The following is a 26,703-nucleotide window of genomic DNA, read 5'->3' as shown; positions in this document are numbered from 1 at the left end:
CCTGCAGTAAAAGTGTGTTTGCTATACGAGGGAACATGAGGAGAAAAGAGGAATTCATGTTGCTGTTTATTTGAGCTTTGGCCAAATCCAACCTTGAACTGTTGCACCAGCCAAGCAGCAACACACACACACACACACACACACACACACACACACACACACACACACACACACACACACACACACACACACACACACACACACACACACACACTCGATAGCTGCCTTACACACACACACACACACACACACACACACACACACACACACACACACACACACACACACACACACACACACACACACACACACTCGATAGCTGCCTTACACACACACACACACACACACACACCCACACACACACACACACACACACACACACACACACACACACACACACACACACACACACACACTCAGTCAGTCTACCCATATCAAGGTGTATTTGTTTTTCCCTGACCACCGTTTTACAGTGTAGGTCCTCCCAAAGCAGGTATTTCCCCCCTACACACACACACACACACACACACACACACACACACACACACACACACACACACACACACACACACACACACACACACACACACACACACACACACACACACACACACAGTCGTGGCAATGGTACAGAGGGTGGCTGTCTGTGGTTTGAGTTTGAAGCCGTTGCATTGATAACCAGTAGCTGTGACTGGGAGACTGTGTGTCCGTCCCGCCTCGCTCTCCCCCTCACCTCCTCTCCTCCACTCCTCCCTCGCCCAGTCACTCTCTCCTCTTCTCCTCCTCTCCTCCCCTGCCCAGTCACTATCTCCTCCTCTTTCCTCTCGCCTAGTCAATCTCCTCCTCCCTTGCCCAGTCACTATCTCCTCCTCTCTCCCCTCGCCTAGTCACTATCCCCTCTTCTCTCCCCTCGCCTAGTCACTCTCTCCTGGGCCACCGCTCTAGGACTGCTCTCCCTCTTCTCTGGTGCTAAGGTCGTTTTTGGTCCCTTTTTGGTACTTTTGGGGTCCTGTTCCAGTTGGATCTTTCAGTCATCATGATACCCTCTCCGCCATTGTTCCTGTTGCTGCTCGGCCTCATGGGAGCGCATGCCACCGCTCCCGCGTCCGTGGACCTCCGCACCGCCGCCGCCATGGGTAAGAACCTCCTGACCTCTAACCCTGACCCATAATCTAAACCTAAACATTAATTGTATCCCTTAAAACCTCTTACCATTAGTTATAACCCATATTGCCTCCACAATGGGTCAAGAATCATGATCCACTGACTTGGACTCTTAGCCCAACCCTAACCCCTAACCCCTAACCCATTATTCCTAACCCCAGTTTGCCCCTGACCACAAATGGTGCAGTCACTTAACCTCAGAGCCCCTTAAACAACCATTGTACCCTTTCCTAACCCCTAACCCATTATTCCTAACCCCTGCATCTCTCCATCTTTCGGTCTTTCCTCCTCCTGGCGGTGTCTGCTGTGTAGAGTGGAACAGCCAGAGTGGGTTCTAGAGAGAGATTATGTGGCTGCTGGTCTAAGGCACTGCATCTCAGTGCAAGAGGCGTCACTGTAGTCCCTGGTTCGAATCCAGGCTGCATCACATCCGGCTGTAATTGGAAGTCTCATAGGGCGGCGCACAACTGGCCCAGCGTCGTCCGGGTTCGGCCGGAGTAGGCTGTCATTGTAAATAAGAATTTGTTCTTAACTGACTTGCCTAGTTAAATAAAGTTTACATAAACAATAGAATCACACAGAGAAATCTGTCTCAATGATTGTTGGTGGTCCAAGCTGGTGCTGGGTCCAAGCTCTTTAGGGCATAGAGGTGAATAGAGTTCTAGCTGTATGTGGCTGGATACTGACTCCAATTGAGTCAGTCAGGGAACATTGAATCGATGTTATAGTTTCAAAGTATTTGTTTTTGTGTTAGAATAGTTTATTAAGAGTTTGTTGCTAGTGGGAAGTGTCAGTGTGCTTGAAAGTTGGGTGTTGGTATAAGTATTGTAATGAATTGTTCATTTAGGTGTTCAAGTGTGTGTGGTTGTGTACATGTGTGTGTTGGATGTTAGAGGGGGTACTGTATAAACTTCTGCAGTGAGCGAGGGAGCGATGGAGGTGAAGGGGGAGAAGGGAGATCAGTGATGTTGCATAAACATAGAGTATGAACAATCACATACAGCTACAATCTACTACATACAGCTACAATCTACTACGTACTGCTACACTCTACTACATACAGCTACACTCTACTACATACAGCTACACTCTACTACACTCTACTACATACAGCTACACTCTACTACACTCTACGACATACAGCTACACTCTACTACATACAGCTACACTCTACTACACTCTACTACATACAGCTACACTCTACTACATACAGCTACACTCTACTACATACAGCTACAATCTACTACATACAGCTACACTCTACTACATACAGCTACACTCTACTACACTCTACTACATACAACTACACTCTACTACATACAGCTACACTCTACTACACTCTACTACATACAGCTACACTCTACTACATACAGCTACACTCTACTACATACAGCTACACTCTACTACACTCTACTACATACAGCTAAAATCTACTACTTACAGCTACACTCTACTACACTCTACTACATACAGCTACAATCTACTACATACAGCTACACTCTACTACATACAGCTACACTCTACTACACTCTACTACATACAACTACACTCTACTACATACAGCTACACTCTACTACACTCTACTACATACAGCTACACTCTACTACATACAGCTACACTCTACTACATACAGCTACACTCTACTACACTCTACTACATACAGCTACACTCTACTACATACAGCTACACTCTACTACATACAGCTACACTCTACTACACTCTACTACATACAGCTAAAATCTACTACTTACAGCTACACTCTACTACACTCTACTACATACAGCTACAATCTACTACATACAGCTACACTCTACTACACTCTACTACATACAGCTACACTCTACTACATACAGCTACACTCTACTACACTCTACTACACTCTACTACATACAGCTACACTCTACTACATACAGCTACACTCTACTACATACAGCTACACTCTACTACATACAGCTACACTCTACTACATACAGCTACACTCTACTACATACAGCTACAATCTACTACATACAGCTACACTCTACTACATACAACTACACTCTACTACATACAGCTACACTCTACGACACTCTACTACATACAGCTACACTCTACTACATACAGCTACACTCTACTACATACAGCTACACTCTACTACACTCTACTACATACAGCTACACTCTACTACATACAGCTACACTCTACTACACTCTACTACACTCTACTACACTCTACTACATACAGCTACACTCTACTACATACAGCTACACTCTACTACATACAGCTACACTCTACTACGTACAGCTACACTCTACTACATACAGCTACACTCTCCTACATACAGCTACACTCTACTACATACAGCTACAATCTACTACATACAGCTACACTCTACTACATACACCTACACTCTACTACATACAGCTACACTCTACTACATACAGCTACAATCTACTATATACAGCTACACTCTACTACAATCTACTACATACAGCTACACTCTACTACATACACCTACACTCTACTACATACAGCTACACTCTACTACATACACCTACACTCTACTACATACAGCTACACTCTACTACATACAGCTACACTCTACTACATACAGCTACAATCTACTATATACAGCTACACTCTACTACAATCTACTACATACAGCTACACTCTACTACATACACCTACACTCTACTACATACAGCTACACTCTACTACATACACCTACACTCTACTACATACAGCTACAATCTACTACGTACTGCTACACTACTACATACAGCTACACTCTACTACACTCTACTACATACAGCTACACTCTACTACATACAGCTACACTCTACTGCTTCTCTCTCTACTGCCTCTCTCTCTCCCTCGTTCTCTACTGCCTCGCTCTCTACTGCCTTTCTCTCTCCCTCGTTTTCTACTGCCTCTCTCTCTCTACTGCCTCTCTCTCCCTCGTTCTCTACTGCCCCTCTCTCTCCCTCGTTCTCTACTGCCCCTCTACTGCCTTTCTCTCTCTCTCTCTACTGCCTCTCTCTCTCCCTCGTTCTCTACTGCCTCTCTCTCTACTGCCTTTCTCTCTCTCTCTCTACTGCCTCTCTCTCTCCCTCGTTCTCTACTGCCTCTCTCTCTACTGCCTCTCTCTCTACTGCCTCTCTCTCTCCCTCGTTCTCTACTGCCTCTCTCTCTACTGCCTCTCTCTCTCCCTCGTTCTCTATGACTCACTGTGACTCTCTCTCTCTATTTCTCTCTCTAGCTGTATTGTGTATTTTACTTTGTTGAGGTGACAGTAGACTGAGCTGTTTTTGGAAAACGTATCTTCTCTCTCTCATCATCTTCATCATCATCGTATCTACGTCTAAACCTATCTTGTCTAAACCATCTAATGCTTCCTCTCAGTCTGGTTCAGTCTGGTTCAGTCTGGTTCCGTCTGGTTCCATCTGGTTCAGTCTGGTTCCGGGTGATTAATACATCCAGACTCATTGACCTCTCATTCTCTCTTTTTGCTCCCTCTATCTTGTCTCCCTTTCATACCATCCATCCCTTCCTCCCCCCCTAATATCCCACTCTCTCGCTCTCTCTCTTTGCTCCTCCCTTTATTTGCTCCTCCCTCTTACCTTTCTCCTCACTCCTTGCATCACCATACCTGGTTCTCACTCCCCCTCCCCACTCTTTCACTCCCCCTCCCCACTTCTCCCTCTCTTCCTCTCCCCCACCTCTACAAATCCCTCCTCTCTCAATTGAATTCAAAGAGAATATGAACAGCAGAATTGACCAGCCATTGAAGATTTTCTGAACATGAATTTGAATAATAGTAATCATTGTCACTAATAATAATCTCCCCCCCCAGCGGCAGGTCTGTGTAACACTCGCCCTACAGACCTGGTGTTCATCGTGGACAGCAGTAGGAGCGTGCGCCCGTCAGAGTTCGAGCAGGTGAAGGTGTTCCTGGCCAAGGTCATCGAGGGACTGGATGTTGGACCTGACGCCACACGGGTCGGAGTGGTCAACTATGCCAGCCGCGTCAAGAATGAGGTGTGTGTGTTTGAGTGGTGAGATATAGAATTTTAATGGACTCCATAACTGTCCTTACATTCACTGATGTCCACACGTTCTGTATGATGCCCCCTTCTGACTCTCCTGAGTACTACATCACAGCCATGTTGTCCCCAAAAGTTCCAAGATAATCTATTTAGGATGTACTCCCCCCCCCCCCCCCCCCCCCCCCACACACACACACACACACACACACACACACACACACACACACACACACACACACACACACACACACACACACACACACACACACACCTAACTCTTGTCTCTCTCCAGCTGTCTCTGAAGACCCATAAAACCAAGGCAGGTCTGGTAAAGGCTGTGACTAAGATCGAGCCCCTGTCCACTGGCACCATGACCGGCCTTGCTATCCAATTCGCCCTCAACGTAGCTTTCAGCGAGGCTGAGGGCGCCCGCGTCAAGTCCCCAGACATCAGCAAGGTAGGTTAGACGCACACCAGACCAGGGTTCAAATCCTATCTGAAATCTTTAAAATACTTACATTTTCTTTAGCCTGCCTGTAGTGCCAGATGGGTGGGGTTTACATTTTGGGGACTTTTCTATTTCGTCCATTGCAACAGGCAAGCTCAATCAAGCACCTTGGCCTTTCAACAACCCTTATCGCCATTTTGTGTCTCAGCGACTGGCTGCTGTTTTATGTCTGCGTGACCTAACCTGGTTCCTATTAATCAACTAGTCTATCCAACTAATGTCGTATCGTTGCCATATCTCCTCCAGGTGGCCATCATCGTGACAGACGGTCGTCCCCAGGACAACGTAAAGGATGTGGCGGCGCGTGCCCGGGACGCGGGTATCGAGCTATACGCCATTGGCGTAGGGCGTGTAGACCTGAATACGCTGAAGCAGATCGCCAGCGAGCAGCTGGACGACCACGTGGACTACGTAGAGAGCTACTCAGTCATCGAGAAACTCACCAAGAAGTTCCAGGAGGCTTTCTGTGGTGAGAGAGGGAGGGAGAAAGAGGGAAGGACAGGAAGGACAGAGAAGAGGGGGAGAAAGAGGGAATGAAAGAGATGGTAATCATAAGATGGCCATACTAGAAAAGACTAACATTGCAATATGGTCTGATATGTTACTGATAAGTGGTCTGTTCTAGTGTGGCCTATTGACAAGGAGGGAGGATGTGTTTGACAAGGAGGGAGGATGTGTTTGACAAGGAGAGAGGATGTGTTTGACAAGGAGAGAGGATGTGTTTGACAAGGAGAGAGGATGTGTTTGACAAGGAGAGAGGATGTGTTTGACAAGGAGAGAGGATGTGTTTGACAAGGAGGGAGGATGTGTTTGACAAGGAGAGAGGATGTGTTTGACAAGGAGAGAGGATGTGTTTGACAAGGAGAGAGGATGTGTTTGACAAGGAGAGAGGATGTGTTTGACAAGGAGAGAGGATGTGTTTGACAAGGAGAGAGGATGTGTTTGACAAGGGAGGGAAGGAGATAGGATGTGTTTGACAAGGAGAGAGGATGTGTTTGACAAGGGAGGGAAGGAGAGAGGATGTGTTTGACAAGGGAGGGAGGGGGATGTGTTTGACGGAGGGAGGGAGGGAGGGAGGGAATTGGAGAGGAGTCTTCACCATCATCGTCCTTTTCTTCATCCTCACCAAAGGAGTTGGTGGGTGTGGCTAGGGTAAGGTGTCATTCTTCAGTAACTCCTCCTCCTCTGAGGGGTGAGACTGAAGCTTCTGATTAGTGTTCCACTAGTGTTAATCAAATCAAACCTCCAATCAGCTCCAGCCTTGGGTGGGCCCATTTGCTAGCTGTTTGAATGGCGTTTGTATATAGCCAATCATGTTGGATGACCCTCCCAGGAGTGGAGCTGCATGTAAACAGGGATGGATTCCTATTGGACGAGCATATACCTGACAGTGACATAATTTGGAAACTACCAATTACCTTTTCTAATCCCAATTACCACATTTATTTTCAATTGGGACAATAAAGCTATTTGGTCTAAAGCGGGTATAAATCTCTCCAATCTCTCCCACCCCTGTCTCTTTAAAGATCCACTGTCTTCTACAACAAACATCAGATTCCAGTAGATCCTACCGGATTCCTTTTAAATCATTAGATCTCAGTGGATCCTTAAAATCAACTGTAGATTTTCCTCCAGTTTTCAAACTGACATAGTGTTATTCTGTCCCCTAACCCCCACCCCCCCACCCCTGTGGTGTGTGTGTGTCTGCGAGCGTGCTTCTACGTGTGCCTGCATGTGTGTGTGTGCGTATCTGTGTGTGTGTGTGTGTGTGTGCGTACCTGTGTGTGTGTGTGTTCCCTCCTGTGTATGTGTGTCTGTGCATGCCTAGACACAGTGGCGGACCTGTGTGCCACTGGAGATCATGACTGTCAGCAGGTATGCATCAGCGCACCAGGGTCATTCAAGTGTGCCTGCAAGGAGGGCTTCAGTCTACTGGAGGATGGCAAAAGCTGCAGCGGTGAGTGTGTGTGTGTGTGTGTGTGTGTGTGTGTGTGTGTGTGTGTGTGTGTGTGTGTGTGTGTGTGTGTGTGTGTGTGTGTGTGTGTGTGTGTGTGTGTGTGTGTGTGTGTGTGTGTGTGTGTGTGTGTGTGTGTGTGTGTGTGTGTGTGTGTGTGAGAGAGAGAGAGAGTAAGTCTGTGTGTGTGTGTGAGAGAGTGAGTGAGTGTGAGAGAGAAAATTATAGAATGTATGAGTATTGTAGAATTTGAGTGTGATGTGTAAACATCCCCTCCATCCCCCCAGCCTGCAGTAATGCCGCCACAGACGTGGTGTTCCTGATCGATGGTTCTAAGAGTGTGCGTCCAGAGAACTTTGAGCTGGTCAAGAAGTGGATCAACCAGATCGTAGACAAACTGGACGTCTCCGAGACCAAGGCTCATGTTGGACTGGTCCAGTACTCCAGCTCTGTCAAACAGGTGTGTGTGTGTGTGTGTGTTTTAATAACATGAGATTACAGGATTACAATTTGAGGTTTACTTTATTTATTTATTATTGTGAGAAACCTTTGACTAACTGTGATAACTCACAACCTCCTCACCCTCCTCGTCCTCCCCTCCTCCCGTCTCAGGAGTTCCCTCTGGGACGTTACAACAACAAGAAGGACCTGAAGGACGCGGTGAAGAAGATGGCCTACATGGAGAGGGGGACCATGACAGGACAGGCCCTGCGCTACCTGACCGACAGCAGCTTTGCACCAGCTGGTGGGGCACGGCCCGGGGTCGCCAAGGTCGGCATTGTGTTCACCGATGGACGCAGCCAGGACTACATCGGAGACGCCGCCAAGAAGGCCAAGGAGCAAGGTGAGGAAGGGAAGAAGGAAGAGTGTTTAAGTGTGTGTGTGAACGGATGTGTGAATGCATGTGTAGTCATCTCCAAGGGTCAGTCACGTTTATTTTGTGACGTTTTACTGTGGATCCCCTCTGTATCTGTCTCTAATCATGGTCTTTCTAACACCCAACCCTCTCTCTCCCTCTCACCCTCTCGCTCTCTCCCCCCTCGCTCTCTTCCTCTCCCCCCTCTCCCTCTCCCCCCTCGCTCTCACCCTCTCGCTCTCTCTCTCCCTCCCTCCCCCCTCGCTCTCTCCCTCCCCCCTCGCTCTCTCCCTCCTCACTCTCTCCCCTCCCCCCCTCTATCTCTCTCTAGGTTTTAGGATGTATGCTGTGGGCGTGGGTAACGCTGTAGAGGATGAGTTGAGGGAGATAGCATCACAGCCAACAGGAGAACACTACTTCTACACTGCAGATTTCAAAGCCATGACAGCCATCGCTAAGAAGCTGCAGATCAACATCTGTCAAGGTCTGACACACACACACACACACACACCAACACACATTCACACACACACCTGTTTGACAGAGCTGGAGTACTGGAACAGTCCAACGTGAGCCTTGGTCTCGGAGACACGATCTGGTTGATCCACTTCTTGACCAGCTGCAAGATTCTCTGGATGCACACTCTTAGAACCATCGATTAGGAACACCACGTCTGTGGCGACATTACTGCAGGCTGGGGGGACGAGGGGGGATGAGGGGTATTAAACAAATACACAACACACTCAAAACTCAGCACTACACATATATTTAATCATTCTCTCTCATTTAATCACACACACAGAATGTCTTCCCTGCTCATAAAGTACATTTCCATTACCCTATGTGACTATGCTGTCTGTCTTTACAGAGGAGGACCCATTTGAATGTGACTTTATGCTGTCTGTCTTTACAGAGGAGGACCCATGTGAATGTGACTTTATGCTGTCTGTCTTTACAGAGGAGGACCCATGTGAATGTGACTTTATGATGTCTGTCTTTACAGAGGAGGACCCATGTGAATGTGACTTTATGCTGTCTGTCTTTACAGAGGAGGACCCATGTGAATGTGACTTTATTCTGTCTGTCTTTACAGAGGAGGACCCATGTGAATGTGACTCTGTCGTTAAGTTCCAGAAAAAAGTAGAAGAAGCCTTACAGGCACTAACGAAAAAACATATCCTTTACAAGAGTGTGAGAGTACGGTAAAAGTGTTGTTACTACTGTGTTACATCTGTCTTGCTGTGGTTTCCTTGACTCTGATTTCACTGGAGGGCGTGTCGAAGAGGATCGCTGCGCTGGAGAACAAGATTGTCTGAGGATACACACACTTACCCCAAACACCCCCCACAACACACACCCTGTTTTTACTTCCTGTTGAGTCTGAAGAGGAGTTTATGACCTCTGAGCTTTGACCCCCGCCCCATTTCTCTTTAGCACGCTTCTCTCTCTGCCTCACCTCATCCATCACTGGGTTTCCTGGAGATGGAGCACCGGTCGCCATGGTAACTCATCTTCTGTCTGTGCCTCTGAAAGTCTCCCCCCCATAGGCAGCCTGAGTGTGCGTTAATAAAAGTCTTCCCTCATAGGGAACCGGTGTTTGTAACACTGAAGGGTCCTATCTTTAAGGCGGCCTGTGTGTGCGCAATGTATAGTCTTCCCCAACGGCAACTTGTGTCTGGTCATTCCCAGTGGAACAGAACATCAGTTCCATCGATCATTTTGTTGTTATGTGTCTCTCCCTGCATCTCTCACTCTCATCTCTTTCTTTCCCCTGTTGTCACCATACGAAGGTATCTATTTTGTATGGAATATATATATAAAGGTAATTTAATATAAGATTGGTCTTAAAGATACATGTGTTGATAATTTTTTTATTTTCCTAAATAAAGACATTTCAGGAAGTATACATTGTTAATATAAGTGGAGAAGGTATGATACAACTGACGTCATCATGATCATGAGCTACACAGTGTGAGGAACAGTGTTCACTGGGAGTACTGAATACACACATGCACTGTGAGGAACAGTGTTCACTGGGAGTACTGAAAATCAAATTGTATTTGTCACATTCACATGTTTAGCAGATGTTATTGGGGGTGTAGCGAAATGCTTATGTTTCTAGCTCCAACAGTGCAGTAATATCTAACAGTAATAGCTAACAATTTCACAACAATACACACACATCTAAAGTAAAGGAATGGAATTAAGAATATATACATATTTGGGCGAGCAATGTCAGAGCGGCATAGAATAAGATACAGTAGAATATGATAGAATACAGTATGTAGATAAGAGATGAGTAATGCAAAATATGTAAACATGAACTCTTAGTGATCCCTTCGCGTGCCAATCCCATTAACGGGATTGATTTGACAACACCCAGTGAAATAGCAGTGCACCAAATTCAAAAACAGAAATACTCATAATAATAATTCATAAATCATACAAGTGTTATACACCGGTTTAAAGATGAACTTCTTGTTAATCCAGCCCCAGTGTCAGATTTCAAAAAGGCTTTACGGCAAAAGCAAACCATGCTATTATCTGAGGACAGCACCCCATCAAACATACACATGAAAATCCTAATTCAACCCGCCAGGCACAACACAAAGTCAGAAATAACATATAATTCATGCCTTACCTTTGAAGATCTTCTTCTGTTGGCACTCCAATATGTCCATTAAACATTATAAATGGTCCTTTTGTCTGATAAATTCTGTCATTACATATCCAAAATGTCCATTTATTTGGCGCGTATGATTCAGAAAAACACCGGTTCCAACTCGCGCAACATGACTGCACATTATCTAATTAGTTACCTGTAAACTTGATCCAAACATTTTTAAAACAACTTTCCTAATCCAACTTTAGGTATTTTTAAACGTAAATAATCGATAAAATTTAAGACGGAATAAACTGCGTTCAATACCGGAGGAAAACAAAGTGGAGCGTGCTTTCAGGTCACGCGCCTCTATCAAACAGTACACTTCACTCGACCCTCGTTCTGAACAGGGCTACTTCTTAATTTCTCAAAGGAAAAACATCAACCATTTTGTCAACAGTGATCAACCAATTAAATCAACCAATTAAAGACTGTTGACATCCAGTGGAAGCGATAGGAACTGCAAGCAACTGCCTTAGAATTCTAGATTCCCAATGAAAACCCATTGAAAGAGAGTGACCTCAAAATCATTTTTCCTGGATGGTTTGTCCTCAGGGTTTCGCCTGCCAAATAAGTTCTGTTATACTCACAGACATCATTCAAACAGTTTTAGAAACTTCAGAGTGTTTTCTATCCATCCAAATCTACTAATAATATGCATATCCTAGCTTCTGGGCCTGAGTAGCAGGCAGTTTACTTTGGGCACACTTTTCATCCGGACGTGAAAATAGTGCCCCCTAGCCTTAAGAAGTTGTGACTAGTGTTCCATTATTAAAGTGGCCAGTGATTCCAAGTCTATGTATATAGGGCAGCAGCCTCTAATTTGCTAGTGATGGCTATTTAACTTTATTTAACAGTCTGTTTATTTAACTCGGGTGGTTGTTGTCCTTGATTATCTTTTTGGCCTTCCTGTGACATCGGGTGTTGTAGGTGTCCTGGAGGGCAGGTAGTTTGCCCCCGGTGATGCGTTGGGCAGACTGCACCACCCTCTGGAGAGCCCTGCGGTTGCTGGCGGTGCAGTTGCCGTACCAGGCGATGATGCAGCCTGACAGGATTCTCTTAATTTTGCATCTGTAAAAGTTTGTGAGGGTTTTAGGTGCCAAGCCAAATTTCTTCAGCCTCCTGAGGTTGAAGAGGCGCTGTTGTGCCTTCTTCACCACACTCTGTGTGGGTGGGCCATTTCTGTTTGTCTGTGATGTGTACACCGAGGAACTTGAAGCTTTCCACCTGCTCCACTACGATCCTGTCTGTGGATAGGGGGTGCTCCCTCTGCTGTTTCCTGAAGTCCACGATCAGCTCCTTTGTTTTGTTGACGTTGGGTGAGAGGTTAAACTCCCAGGGCCCTCACCTCCTCTCTGTAGGCTGTCTCGTCAACGTTGGTAATCAGGCCTACTACTGTTGTGTCGTCCGCAAACTTGATTATTGAGTTGGAGGTATGTGTGGCCACGCAGTCATGGGTGAACAGGGAGTACAGGAGGGGGCTGAGGACGCATCCTTGTGGGGCCCCAGTGTTGAGTATCAGCAAAGTGGAGGTGTTTTTTAATACCTTCACCACCTGGGGGCGGCCCGTCAGGATGTCCAGGACCCAGTTGCACAAGGTAGGGTTCAGACCCAGGGCCTCAAGCTGAATGATGACCTTGGAGGTTACTATGGTGTTGAATGCTGAGCTAGAGTCAATGAACAGCATTCTTACATAGGTATTCCTCTTGTCCAGGTGGGATAGGGCAGTGTGCAATGCAATGCGATTGCATCGTCAGTGGATCTATTGGGGCGATAAGCAAATTGAAGTGGTTCTAGGGTGTCAGGTAAGGTAGAGGTGATATGATCCTTGATTAGCCTCTCAAAGCACTTCATGATGACAGAGGTGAGTGCTACTGGGAGATAGTAATTTAGTTCTGTTACCTTTGCTTTCTTGGGTACAGGAACAATGGTGGACATCTTGAAGCAAGTAGGGACAGCAGACTGGGATAGGGAGAGATTGAATATGTCTGTAAATACTCCAGCCAGCTGGTCTGCGCATGCTTTGAGGACGCGGCTAGGGATGGCGTCTCGGCCGGCAGCCTTGCAAGGGTTAACGAGCTTAAATGTCTTACGTCGGCCACGGAGAAGGAGAGCCCACAGTCCTTGGTAGTGGGCCTCGTTGGTGGCACTGTGTTATCCTCAAAGCGGGCGAAGAAGGTATTTAGCTTGTCCGGAAGCAAGTCGTTGGTGTCTTTTATGTGGCTGGTTTTCCCTTTGTAGTCTGTGATTTTCTGTAGACCCTGCCACAAACGTCTCGTGTCTGAGCCGTTGAATTGTGACGCCACTTTGTCTCTATACTGACATTTTGCCTCTTTGGTTGATTTTCGGAGGGACTAACTACACTATTTGTATTCAGCCATTTTCACAGTCACTTTGCCATGGTTAAATGAGAGGGTTTGCGCTTTCAGTTTTGTGCGAATGTTGCCATCTATCCATGGTTTCTGGTTAGGGTAGTTTTTAATAGTCGCAGTGGGTACAACATCTCCTATACACTTCCTGATAATCTCAGCCACCGTATCAGTGTATTCATCAATATTATTCTCGGAGGCTACAGGAAGCATATCCCAGTCCGCGTGATCAAAACAATCTTGAAGCGTGGATTCCAATTGGTCAGAGCAGCGTTGAATAGTTGAGTGTTTTAGTGGCGTGAGTACTTCAGTCAATGTGTGGATAGAATTTAGGCAGCCCTTTTCTCAAATTTTCTTTGTTAAAATCTCTAGCTACAATAAATGCAGCCTCAAGATATGTGGTTTCCAGTTTGCATATAGTCCAGTGAAGTTCTTTGAGGTCCGTCGTAGTATCGGATAGAAGGAGGATACACACGGCTGTGACTACCGAAGATAATTCTCTTGGGAGATAATACGGTCTGCATTTGATTGTGAGGTATTTTAGGATGTGTGAACAAAAGGACTTGAGTTCCTGTATGTTATCACAGTCACACCATGAGTCTTTAATCATGAAACATACACCCCCGCCCTTCTTCTTCCCGGAGAGATATTTATTTCTGTCTGTGCGATGAACTGAGAACCCAACTGGCTGGACGGACTCAGACAGTATATCACGAGAGAGCCATGTTTCCATGAAACAGAGTATGTTACAATCCCTGATGTCTCTCTGGAAAGAAATCCTCTCCCTGAGCTCGTCAACTTTATTATCCAGAGACTGAACATTAGTGAGTAATATACTCGGAAGCGGTGGGTGGTGTGCGTACCTCCTAAGTCAGTTTAGAAGACCACGCTGAGTACCTCTCCTCCGCCGGCGGTGTTTTGGATCGGCCTCTGGAATCAGTTCAATTGCCATAGGGGGACGAACAGTGGAATCCGATTCGGGAAAGTTGTATTCCTGGTCGTAATGCTGGTAGTGCTGAATAGTTACCGCCGCTCTGATATCAAATAGTTCTTCCCGGCTGAAAAAAATTATCAGCTAATAATGTAAGAAATAACACATAAAAAAACAAAATTCTGCAAAATTTCCTAAGAGATAGAAACACAGCAGCCCTCTCTGTGGGTGCAATTTTCCAACTTTTTTCCCAATTTGAATACACACATGCAGTGTGAGAAACAGTGTTTACTGGGAGTACTGAATACACACACACACACACAGTGTGAGGAACAGTGTTTACTGGGAGTACTGAACACACACACCCCCCCCTGGGGGAGGATATAAAGGTAGAGGTACTAAGAATAAAGTTTGCTGTGTCCTTACTCTCACCACTTTCATGGACTCCAAACTCTACACCGAAAGCCAGTCTATCCCTATAATTAGAATTTCAACAGCAGCAAGTATCCAAATAGATGGAACAATGGGCAACAAATCAAGAATACAAACGTACATAGTTTACTAACTTGACAGTACCTAATGCATATTACAATATCATTATCATATAGTGAGGGAACACGCCTTCAGAATGAATAAACATTTTTTTTTATTTTTTTTATCTGTGACGTCAGTGGTCACGCAGAAGTAGAAGAGTTAATAGCCGCGATTGGACAGGTTATGAAAGTCAGCAGACGTCTCCACATCTGAAAGATTACCCGGACAAGTGACGAATATCTCTCACGTATTCGATACCAGAACCTTATATAATGGACGTATATTGCTGCAGACGCCTTCGCTGTTTTGATCCGACTCAAATTGACAGGGATGAGCAACTTGCTAGCCTTCAGTAATGATGTGCCCCGTGCTCGAGACATTAGCAAGCTAGCCTCAAATCAAATGTGTTGTCATTACTTGAGAACAAATCTGTCGATTTGAGAACAACATATGTGGGGATTACTGCCGACTACGGTCAATTGACGAAATTTGACTGAGTTGTGAAAGCCTAAATGCTAACTAGCTAGCACACCAGCATTCGGAAACCAGCGCTAACGTTAGCTAGCTAGCGAGTTAGGGACAAGACCAGGCACGAGAGGGTTCTGTGCAGGTTGCTATGGAAGAGATGGCGCTAGAACCACTGACGGACGTGCTCTGCCAATGTAATGGAGGAAGAACCACCAACTCCGAAGTTCCCAGACCTACAAGCCGACATCATCAACCCGAACTGGGGCCGAACCCGAATAACTTTTCTCGGCTGTGCAGCAGGGACGAGGCGGAGAGGACGGAGGCGCTGGAAGAACTGACCCAGAGTGTCATGTCCCGGTTGGGTCTGGACCGACCCGGTTCTGCTCGTCTCGATAAACACACTCTCCTGCGGCTGCTGCGGGTCTCCCGGTCCTGCCCCTTACAGGAGGTCCGCGAGAGGGCAGCGGAACTGCTGCGGACTGCACAGGTAGGGTTCGAGTTGCAGAGACAGCGAAACCGGTAGCTAGCATGGTTTGCAGTTGCCAGAGAGGAGCAAATCATTTACACAATATGTCATTGATCCATGATGTTGCCCATCAAATGACAAGATTGAGGAGTCGCCATGAATTAAAGGTATGAGGTCATGATGAACGATGATAACCCCAGTCAATGACAGTTAAGTTCACAGCTGTCTTCTGTCAGTTGCCAGTTTGTTTCATCAGACAGCCGAGCACGGGATGATGTAAGACTATGGCACGCCCCCGTTTAGCTCTTATCGAAACACCACGGCACGCGCACGATTCATTACATTACTGAAAGAAAACCGATTTACCGGGTCCTGTAGTTTTTAGCTGTTAACATAGTATATATACCGCAGAGGTAACCTGTTAACTCCAGATGATGGTGAGTGTTTGGGAATATGGATGGTTGTATATTATGAATTTGGTTCCTATTCTAAAAGTTGTTGCTCATGTATCATGTTACAGTGTAACTTTAATTTGGGCTAACAGGGAGGCAGTTGTAACTGGCAGCTGATATAGTAACTTCACTGTTCTAGATGGCTCTGGCACAAGTGTTTGGGTCTACTTAAGCCTGCGTCATGGCATTGGCATGGGTATAACATACTGTAGATAGAACAATGACAGTCTAAGATTAAGAGCTAGAAATAAGGTGTTGTGTATTTGGTGGATCACAAAGCATGGAACCAGTATTTCTACTTCTCTATCCCTTTGGACTGTAGAGGGATGTTTTTATTGAAGAAAATGTGGATGTTTGAGTTGGTGACGGAATTGTTAAGTCATTCGATATTGTTATTCATGGTCTCTCTCTCTCTCTCTCTCTCTCTGTCTCTGTCTCTGTCTCTGTCTCTGTCTCTGTCTCTGTCTCTCTCTCTCTCTCTCTCTCTCTCAGGAGCAAGGTGTTGAGATTCCTCAGGCTTTGGCCTCCGGTCCTAGTGCCTTCATCCCTGCACAAGTGGTACGTGGGTGTGCACGGATAAGCGTATGACTATTACAGTGAGTGTGAGACAGTATCAGTCTGTCCATGTGTGTGCTTCTGACTCCCTCTCAGATTTTGGAGGAGGGGCCAGATCAGGAAGTTCTGATAGAAGCCTTCCTCTCATTAGGCCGTTTTGACCACATCACCATGGTGATGGCCCTTCACCCCACCTACCTCAGCTGCTTCCTGCGTACCCAGCATGCTTTGCTGGAGCTGGATGGCCCGCTGCCCCGCCCCTGGAGGCACTACATCGTTGTCATGGTGAGAGCCTGTACTGCCTAAACTGAACCATAACCTCACAGAATCACTGATCAACAAATCACCTTACATCTCAAATAATGACTTATGTAATTACCTTACTCAAGCTGTTCCCCCTCAAACACACTGTCTCTCTCTACTTTCCCTCTCTATTCTCTTTTCTCCCTCTCTCCCCAGGCCGCAGCTCGTCACCAGTGTTCCTACCTTGTCCAACAGCATAGTGCAGGGTTCCTGGAGGCGGGGGGGGAGGAGAGCTGGCTGGAGGGGCTACAACACACACACCCCAAAATACGCTGCCTACACACACTCAACAAGTTGCTGGCACACAGACCCTGGCTCATCACACAACAGCACATACAGGTGAGAGAGACACACACACGCACAGACACACACGCACAGACACACACGCACAGACACACACGCACAGACACACACACACAGACACACACACACACAGACACACACACACAGACACACACACACACAGACACACACACACACAGACACACACACACACAGACACACACACACAGACACACACACACAGACACACAGACACAGACACACAGACACACACACACAGACACACACACACACACACACACACACAGACACACACACAGACAGACACACACACAGACAGACACACACACAGACAGACACACACACACACAGACACACACACACACAGACACACACACACACACAGACACACACACACACACAGACACACACACACACACAGACACACACACACAGACACACACACACACACAGACACACACACACACACACACACACACACACACACACACACACACACACACACAGACAGAGAGAGGTATACAGTAATGGTCATCCACCCCCTCTCCTGCAGGAGTTGGTGTGTCCCGGGGCGGACGCTCGTTGGTCATTGGCTGAGCTGATCCACGCAGTTGTTCTGATGACTCACTCTCATTCGCTGTCCTCCTTCGTTTGGGGGTGTGGCCTACACCCTGAGCCCTACCACGAAGGAGACCACGCCTTCTGCCCGCCATCACCATCCAATAACATGCCACAAAGCCCTCACAGTCCCGCCCCCGAGGACGGCAAGCCAGAGGTGAGATTTGAGATGCAGTCTAGATCGCTGGATAAGTGACAACATGTGAATCAGTCACTCATTTTCTCTCTCTCCTTCTCCCTCTCTGTCAGGATGGAGTCACAGAGGTGGAGGTATTGATGAAGAGGATGGTGGAGTTACAACAGCAGGAGGAGGAGTGTAGTCAGGAGGAGATGATCACTCGCTTTGAGAGGGAGAGGAGCGAGAGCATACCTACTGGTACACACACACCTCCACTGCACATTTACACACACGCTGTCTCGCTCTGTGGCTGTTTTCCATGGCATTCTTTCTGACGTGTGTGTGTGTGTAGCAGTGGTACGGGGAGCCCCCTCTGACTTGGTGTTGAGGTTGGTGGAGGATCCAGAGTTCATCTATGAAGACTTCTCCATCCGAGGAGAACAGTCACCTCCTACCATGAGAGCACAGGTGTGTGTGTGAGAGAGGTGTGTGTGTGTATAATGTTTGCATGTCTGATTATAGGACTTCTCATGGGAAAGCTATGGTTGTTGGTGTGCATATAAGATGCATGTACAATTTATAATAAGTGTGTTTGTATAGGACTACTCATGGGAAGACCATGGATTCTCCCTAGTGAACAGACTGTTACCAGACATGGGCCAATTACTGGAGGAGAAGTTCCAGGTACTACAACAAGCACCCTTTAACGTGTTAACCCTTCACCTCGAACATATTAACCAACATACACATCAGGTTGATAGTGATGGAGTGATGTTCTCTCTTCTGTCAGGTTGATAGTGATGGAGTGATGTTCTCTCTTCTGTCAGGTTGATACTGATGGAGTGACGTTCTCTCTTCTGTCAGGTTGATAGTGATGGAGTGATGTTCTCTCTTCTGTCAGGTTGATAGTGATGGAGTGACGTTCTCTCTTCTGTCAGGTTGATAGTGATGGAGTGACGTTCTCTCTTCTGTCAGGTTGATAGTGATGGAGTGATGTTCTCTCTTCTGTCAGGTTGATAGTGATGGAGTGATGTTCTCTCTTCTGTCAGGTTGATAGTGATGGAGTGACGTTCTCTCTTCTGTCAGGTTGATAGTGATGGAGTGACGTTCTCTCTTCTGTCAGGTTGATAGTGATGGAGTGACGTCCTCTCTTCTGTCAGGTTGATACTGATGGAGTGACGTCCTCTCTTCTGTCAGGTTGATACTGATGGAGTGACGTTCTCTCTTCTGTCAGGTTGATACTGATGGAGTGATGTTCTCTCTTCTGTCAGGTTGATACTGATGGAGGTGATGTTCTCTCTTCTGTCAGGTTGATACTGATGGAGTGACGTTCTCTCTTCTGTCAGGTTGATACTGATGGAGTGATGTTCTCTCTTCTGTCAGGTTGATACTGATGGAGGTGATGTTCTCTCTTCTGTCAGGTTGATAGTGATGGAGTGACGTTCTCTCTTCTGTCAGGTTGATACTGATGGAGTGATGTTCTCTCTTCTGTCAGGTTGATAGTGATGGAGTGACGTTCTCTCTTCTGTCAGGTTGATACTGATGGAGGTGATGTTCTCTCTTCTGTCAGGTTGTGTGTGGTCTAACCTACAACAGGATGGCGATGCACAAGGATGTGGACACACACACACTCCGCAAGGCTCTCTGGAACTACATACACTGCCTCTACGGAATACGGTCTGTCTCTCACACACACACACCTGTATGTTCATAACTGGGTTTGTTTATTATACTGATGTTTTGTGTGTGTGTAGGTATGATGACTACGACTACGGAGAGGTGAATGTGTTGTTGGAGCGAGGCCTCAAGATGTTTGTGAAAACGGTAGCGTGTCATCCAGAACAGACTACAGATAGGATCTACTCTGCCTACTGGAAACTCTTCAGACACTCTGAGAAGGTACGCGCCACACACACTCACTCAAAACCATCGCTAAAAACTCTGTCCGTCTCTATCTACCTTTCTTGTGTGTCACCTGTGTCAGGTTTGTTACTGACTGACCCTGTGTCTTCCTGTTTCTCTTTCTCCAGGTCCATGTCAACCTGCTGCTGATGGAGGCTCGACTACAGGCTGCTCTACTATACACACTACGGGCTGTCACACGCTACATGACATGACTACGGGCTGTCACACGCTACATGACATGACTACGGGCTGTCACACGCTACATGACATGACTACGGGCTGTCACACGCTACATGACATGACTACGGGCTGTCACACGCTACATGACATGACTACGGGCTGTCACACGCTACATGACATGACTACGGGCTGTCACACGCTACATGACATGACTACGGGCTGTCACACGCTACATGACATGACTACGGGCTGTCACACGCTACATGACATGACTACGGGCTGTCACACGCTACATGACATGACTACGGGCTGTCACACGCTACATGACATGACTACGGGCTGTCACACGCTACATGACATGACTACGGGCTGTCACACGCTACATGACATGACTACGGGCTGTCACACGCTACATGACATGACTACAGGCTGCTCTACTATACACACTACGGGCTGTCACACGCTACATGACATGACTACAGGCTGCTCTACTATACACACTACGGGCTGTCACACGCTACATGACATGACTACGGGCTGTCACACGCTACATGACATGACTACAGGCTGCTCTACTATACACACTACGGGCTGTCACACGCTACATGACATGACTACGGGCTGTCACACGCTACATGACATGACTACAGGCTGCTCTACTATACACACTACGGGCTGTCACACGCTACATGACATGACTACAGGCTGCTCTACTATACACACTACGGGCTGTCACACGCTACATGACATGACTACGGGCTGTCACACGCTACATGACATGACTACAGGCTGCTCTACTATACACACTACGGGCTGTCACACGCTACATGACATGACTACGGGCTGTCACACGCTACATGACATGACTACAGGCTGCTCTACTATACACACTACGGGCTGTCACACGCTACATGACATGACTACAGGTTGCTCTACTATACACACTACGGGCTGTCACACGCTACATGACATGACTACGGGCTGTCACACGCTACATGACATGACTACGGGCTGTCACACGCTACATGACATGACTACAGGCTGCTCTACTATACACACTACGGGCTGTCACACGCTACATGACATGACTACAGGCTGCTCTACTATACACACTACGGGCTGTCACACGCTACATGACTTGACTACGGGCTGTCACACGCTACATGACTTGACTACGGGCTGTCATACGCTACATGACATGACTACGGGCTGTCACACGCTACATGACATGACTACAGGCTGCTCTACTATACACACTACGGGCTGTCACACGCTACATGACATGACTACAGGCTGCTCTACTATACACACTATGGGCTGTCACACGCTACATGACTATGGGCTGTCACACGCTACATGACTATGGGCTGTCACACGCTACATGACATGACTATGGGCTGTCACACGCTACATGACATGACTATGGGCTGTCACACGCTACATGACATGACTACGGGCTGTCACACGCTACATGACTACGGGCCTGTCACACGCTACATGACTACGGGCCTGTCACACGCTACATGACTACGGGCCTGTCACACGCTACATGACTACGGGCCTGTCACACGCTACATGACTACGGGCCTGTCACACGCTACATGACTACGGGCCTGTCACACGCTACATGACTACGGGCCTGTCACACGCTACATGACTACGGGCCTGTCACACGCTACATGACTACGGGCCTGTCACACGCTACATGACTACGGGCCTGTCACACGCTACATGACTACGGGCCTGTCACACGCTACATGACTACGGGCCTGTCACACGCTACATGACTACGGGCCTGTCACACGCTACATGACTACGGGCCTGTCACACGCTACATGACTACGGGCCTGTCACACGCTACATGACTACGGGCCTGTCACACGCTACATGACTACGGGCCTGTCACACGCTACATGACTACGGGCCTGTCACACGCTACATGACTACGGGCCTGTCACACGCTACATGACTACGGGCCTGTCACACGCTACATGACTACGGGCCTGTCACACGCTACATGACTACGGGCCTGTCACACGCTACATGACTACGGGCCTGTCACACGCTACATGACTACGGGCCTGTCACACGCTACATGACTACGGGCCTGTCACACGCTACATGACTACGGGCCTGTCACACGCTACATGACTACGGGCCTGTCACACGCTACATGACTACGGGCCTGTCACACGCTACATGACTACGGGCCTGTCACACGCTACATGACTACGGGCCTGTCACACGCTACATGACTACGGGCCTGTCACACGCTACATGACTACGGGCCTGTCACACGCTACATGACTACGGGCCTGTCACACGCTACATGACTACGGGCCTGTCACACGCTACATGACTACGGGCCTGTCACACGCTACATGACTACGGGCCTGTCACACGCTACATGACTACGGGCCTGTCACACGCTACATGACTACGGGCCTGTCACACGCTACATGACTACGGGCCTGTCACACGCTACATGACTACGGGCCTGTCACACGCTACATGACTACGGGCCTGTCACACGCTACATGACTACGGGCCTGTCACACGCTACATGACTACGGGCCTGTCACACGCTACATGACTACGGGCCTGTCACACGCTACATGACTACGGGCCTGTCACACGCTACATGACTACGGGCCTGTCACACGCTACATGACTACGGGCCTGTCACACGCTACATGACTACGGGCCTGTCACACGCTACATGACATGACTACCGGCTGTCACACGCTACATGACATGACTACCGGCTGTCACACGCTACATGACATGACTACGGGCTCTCACACGCTACATGACATGACTACGGGCTCTCACACGCTACATGACATGACTACGGGCTCTCACACGCTACATGACATGACTACGGGCTCTCACACGCTACATGACTACGGGCCTGTCACACGCTACATGACTACGGGCCTGTCACACGCTACATGACTACAGGCTGTCACACGCTACATGACATGACTACGGGCCTGTCACACGCTACATGACTACGTGCTGTCACACGCTACATGACATGACTACGGGCTGTCACACGCTACATGACATGACTACGGGCTGTCACACGCTACATGACTACGGGCCTGTCACACGCTACATGACATGACCACACACAGTGAATGTCTGAATCCGACAGTTCAGATTGATCATAAGTCAATGTTATGTTTATTCTGCTCTGTGTAATAAGCTGCCTTTTTTGTGTTTGTGGTTATAATGCTACACATTATAGAGTTAGGTTGATCCAGTCAATCAATCACTGCACTGTGTTAAACTATTATTGTACTAGCTACTGTGTTCACAGTGGCTGTTACCATTTAATGCTTCAGATCACACATAAGACAATTGAATGAATGGTTCATGTATTTTTGTAATGTACAATAAAATGTATTTTGTTATCAAAATCAACACATGGTGTGAAGTTTCAGATCTTTCTGCAGGCATACCTGAAGACCTCTGCAGTTCCAAGACTGACCACGAGGTGGATATAAGGGGTCTTCTCTTACTGGAAAGTCAAATTCGGAGTTTCATGGAACTTTAGTTCCCAACAGAGAATGGTGGATCTAGTCTTAAAGAACAGACGGATGCTATGTTGAAAACATGGTGGTTATAAACCGTAGGCGAAGTCACACAACACAAACTTTAACCTCTTACTGTAGCACTCGCACCTCTCCAGATGCAGAGTGTGTGTCTGTCTCTTTGGGTAGGAAGGGTTCAGCTGACTGGGACATGTCTATTCCTGGGCTCAGTGCTGTGCGAAGGCTACAGCACCGACGTTTTGTCAAATCACCGGATGTTGCGTTTGGACAATTCAATTTCTACATGAATTATGTTATTCAGTCAAAATCAGGGCTGTATTCATTACGCCCATTCTGTTGCAAAACGTTTCGTCTGTTGCAACGTTTTGTAACAAACCGTTCACCAAACGGAAAACGTTTTGCAACGAAAAGGATCGTTTCTATGGGACAAATTCATGTAGGTCCCTTCCCCATTTCGTTCCATTTGCTTCCGTTTGGTTCTTAAATGGTAAACGATTTCCGTTGCAAGACGTAATTAAGAAGCCCCGGATTTCTACTTTTTCTGTTTAAATTCCGTGAGAGTGACACAAGCATCCAGGGAGCGCGCTTTGGAGTGGACGTCAGTCAGTGCGCGTGTCAGTCAATCCAACCCTTCCGGACACAGAGAGCGCGCCGCGCATCCACATTCCCTCCCGCGAGGAGCGCTCAGCTGTCTCATCCCGTTCTATCTCAGCGCCTGGAATTTTATCTCCCCGGTGCTGTTCACACCTTTCTTCGCCAGCCCCCGGGAATAACGGGCGACCCGTAGTGCTCTCCGGTAAGTCAGTCGATGTGTGTTTAGCAGTGGGAGAGTGAGTATAAGTGAGTCTCAACCTCTGTAGCCTAAACTAAGTGTCGGTGTTTTGTATGGCTAAGTAAATACATCTGTGTGTAGTAGTGTAAATTGTAACATTGTTTTGCCTTCCCCGCAATATCTGTGCTGAAGCGGACACCAGTATGAATGCGCGTCTCTCCCTCCCCCTTCAGAACCTGTCTCTCTCTCCCTCCACCATCAGAACCTGCCTCTCTCTCCCCCTTCAGAACCTCTGTGTGTGTGTGTCTCTCTCTCGCTCTCCCCCCTTCAGAACCTCTGTGTGTCTCTCTCTCTCTCCCTCCCCCTTCAGAACCTGTCTCTCTCTCTCCCCTTTAGAACCTCTGCGTGTGTGTCTCTTTCTCGCTCTCCCCCCTTCAGAACCTCTGTGTGTCTCTCTCTCTCCTTCAGAACCTCTCTCTCCCCCTTCAGAACCTGTCTTTCTCTCTCTCTCCCCCCTTCAGAACGTCTCTCTCCTCCCTTCATAATCTCTGTTGTGTTCTCTCTCTCTCTCTCTCTCTCCCCTTCATAACATCTGTCTCTCTCTCTCTCCCCCCTTCATAACATCTCTCTCTCTCTCTCCTTCATAACCTCTGTGTTGCTCTCTCTCTCTCATTGTGTTAAAGTCATATTCTGGACTAAATACCTGGTTTCGGTGCCCATGTGAGGGTTTCCCAGAGCTTGGCCACAGACACATCTTGCGTTTCTCTCACACACCCATTTTTTTTTTTTTTAAATCACTCTGTTATTTAATCAAGCCAAAATGTTTGTGAAACTGTGCCCTTTTTGTTATTGCTGAATGAGTGTGTTGAGAAACTTTGGGCATTAAAAAAAAAAAAAAAAGGAAGTTTGGCCAGTGAAGTGCTGTGCAAAATGTGGTGGTGCTTATGCCAGCAACACTTCCCTTCTCGTGCTGTAGCCTGCAGTTCACGCTGAGCCTGTCAAGTCAGTTATTTTGAAATCAACTTACAGAGCAATAACAGAATTGACTTATAGGAGAGAAAAGGGAGCAGGGGCTTGAACCTTCAGCTCTGTGGATTACAGGGTGCGCAGCGCACTGTGTCATAAAGATCCAGACCTGTTGGTAGTAGGCCAGAGGCAGGCTACAGTGGGTCTGTTCTGTAGGCTAGAGATCAAGGCTATGCAAATTCAGATGTGGAGCACTGCTTCACTGTCCCTTCAGGTTTGGTACTGGAGAGAGGAGAAACAGTGAGAGAACAAGAGAAGATGTAGGGAGGGAGAGAGACGTGATTAGGCTATCTGAAGCCTGGCTTCATCACATCTTGTTTCTCTACGAATTCACTTCCTGCCTTTCGCCTCTGGGCTGTGCGGAAGGAAGTGAGCGTAGCCTAGTTGTGGGGCTGTAAACTCCGCTTTCCCACCAAGACACAGTTCAGCTACTACAGCAAATACTACTACAACCTTAACCCAACCTTAACCCAACCTGGAGGTTAGAGAGGCGCACCAGTAAGTGGAGGGTTGCTGGTTTGATTCCCGGGTCTGACGGGGGGAATGTGTCTGTGACGTGAAGCAGCAGCCAAAAGGTTACCTCTATCAGAATCTCAGGTGCCACATACTGCCATTGTGCACTTCGCTTCAGCTTTCAAACACTTTTTATCCGTCAGTCTTTCTTTGACTGAAACCTTCTTTCACTCTATCGCGCCATTTCTCTCTGGAGGAGGATGTAATGACCTCACGTGGAAACAGGAAGTCCCTGAGACACCTGACTTCCCAGAACTTATCCTTCCCTTCCCTCCCCCTACATTACTCTCTCTGTTCCCCACCTCCCACTGTTCCTCTCACTACCCCCCCTATCTGCCTCTCTCTCTCTCTTTCTGTTCCCCACCTCCCACTGTTCCTCTCACTACCCCCCCTATCTGCCTCTCTCTCTTTCTGTTCCCCACCTCCCACTGTTCCTCTCACTACCCCCCTATCTGCCCCTCTCT

The 26,703-nt window shown here is 47.5% G+C and overlaps 3 protein-coding genes across 9 annotated transcripts in view; all 3 read left to right on the top strand.

Moving 5' to 3' along the window:
- Window positions 1-871: 871 nt before the first annotated feature.
- Window positions 872-10,413, top strand: matn1 (matrilin 1). The gene is made up of 10 exons (XM_055876521.1): window positions 872-1,136; window positions 4,997-5,181; window positions 5,482-5,646; window positions 5,944-6,166; window positions 7,526-7,654; window positions 7,939-8,111; window positions 8,264-8,495; window positions 8,839-8,991; window positions 9,601-9,681; window positions 9,774-10,413. The coding sequence occupies exons 1-10, from the start codon at window positions 1,037-1,039 to the stop codon at window positions 9,821-9,823; spliced, it is 1,491 nt and encodes a 496-aa protein (XP_055732496.1). The 5' UTR covers window positions 872-1,036; the 3' UTR covers window positions 9,824-10,413.
- A 4,713-nt stretch (window positions 10,414-15,126) lies between these two features.
- sesn2 (sestrin 2) lies at window positions 15,127-20,405 on the top strand. 5 transcript variants are annotated; one of them, XM_055876515.1, is made up of 11 exons: window positions 15,128-15,958; window positions 16,882-16,947; window positions 17,041-17,229; window positions 17,404-17,586; window positions 18,104-18,325; window positions 18,418-18,544; window positions 18,639-18,754; window positions 18,887-18,970; window positions 19,857-19,963; window positions 20,041-20,185; window positions 20,317-20,405. In XM_055876515.1, exons 1-11 carry the CDS (start codon window positions 15,620-15,622, stop codon window positions 20,401-20,403), a joined length of 1,665 nt encoding a protein of 554 aa, XP_055732490.1. In that variant the 5' UTR covers window positions 15,128-15,619; the 3' UTR covers window positions 20,404-20,405. The 5 variants fall into 5 exon arrangements, with proteins under 5 accessions (XP_055732491.1, XP_055732494.1, XP_055732493.1 ...); XM_055876520.1 differs by lacking the exon at window positions 15,128-15,958 and adding an exon at window positions 16,187-16,374; XM_055876516.1 differs by lacking the exon at window positions 18,887-18,970 and having other exon boundaries at window positions 15,127-15,958.
- Window positions 20,406-24,474: 4,069 nt separating this feature from the next.
- yrk (Yes-related kinase) overlaps window positions 24,475-26,703 on the top strand; it is a 30,661-nt gene continuing 28,432 nt past the window's right edge. The window contains exon 1 of one of the 3 annotated variants that reach the window (XM_055876512.1): window positions 24,475-24,724. The gene's annotated coding sequence lies outside the window, so the exon portion shown is untranslated. The remainder of the gene's footprint in view (window positions 24,725-26,703) is intronic. The other 2 variants (XM_055876514.1, XM_055876513.1) reach the window with 2 other exon arrangements.

This window comes from Salvelinus fontinalis, chromosome 22 (genome assembly GCF_029448725.1).
Source record: "Salvelinus fontinalis isolate EN_2023a chromosome 22, ASM2944872v1, whole genome shotgun sequence".
Classification (NCBI taxonomy): domain Eukaryota; kingdom Metazoa; phylum Chordata; class Actinopteri; order Salmoniformes; family Salmonidae; genus Salvelinus; species Salvelinus fontinalis.
Note: the sequence above shows the minus strand (reverse complement) of the source record. Positions and strands in the feature narration are given on the sequence as shown.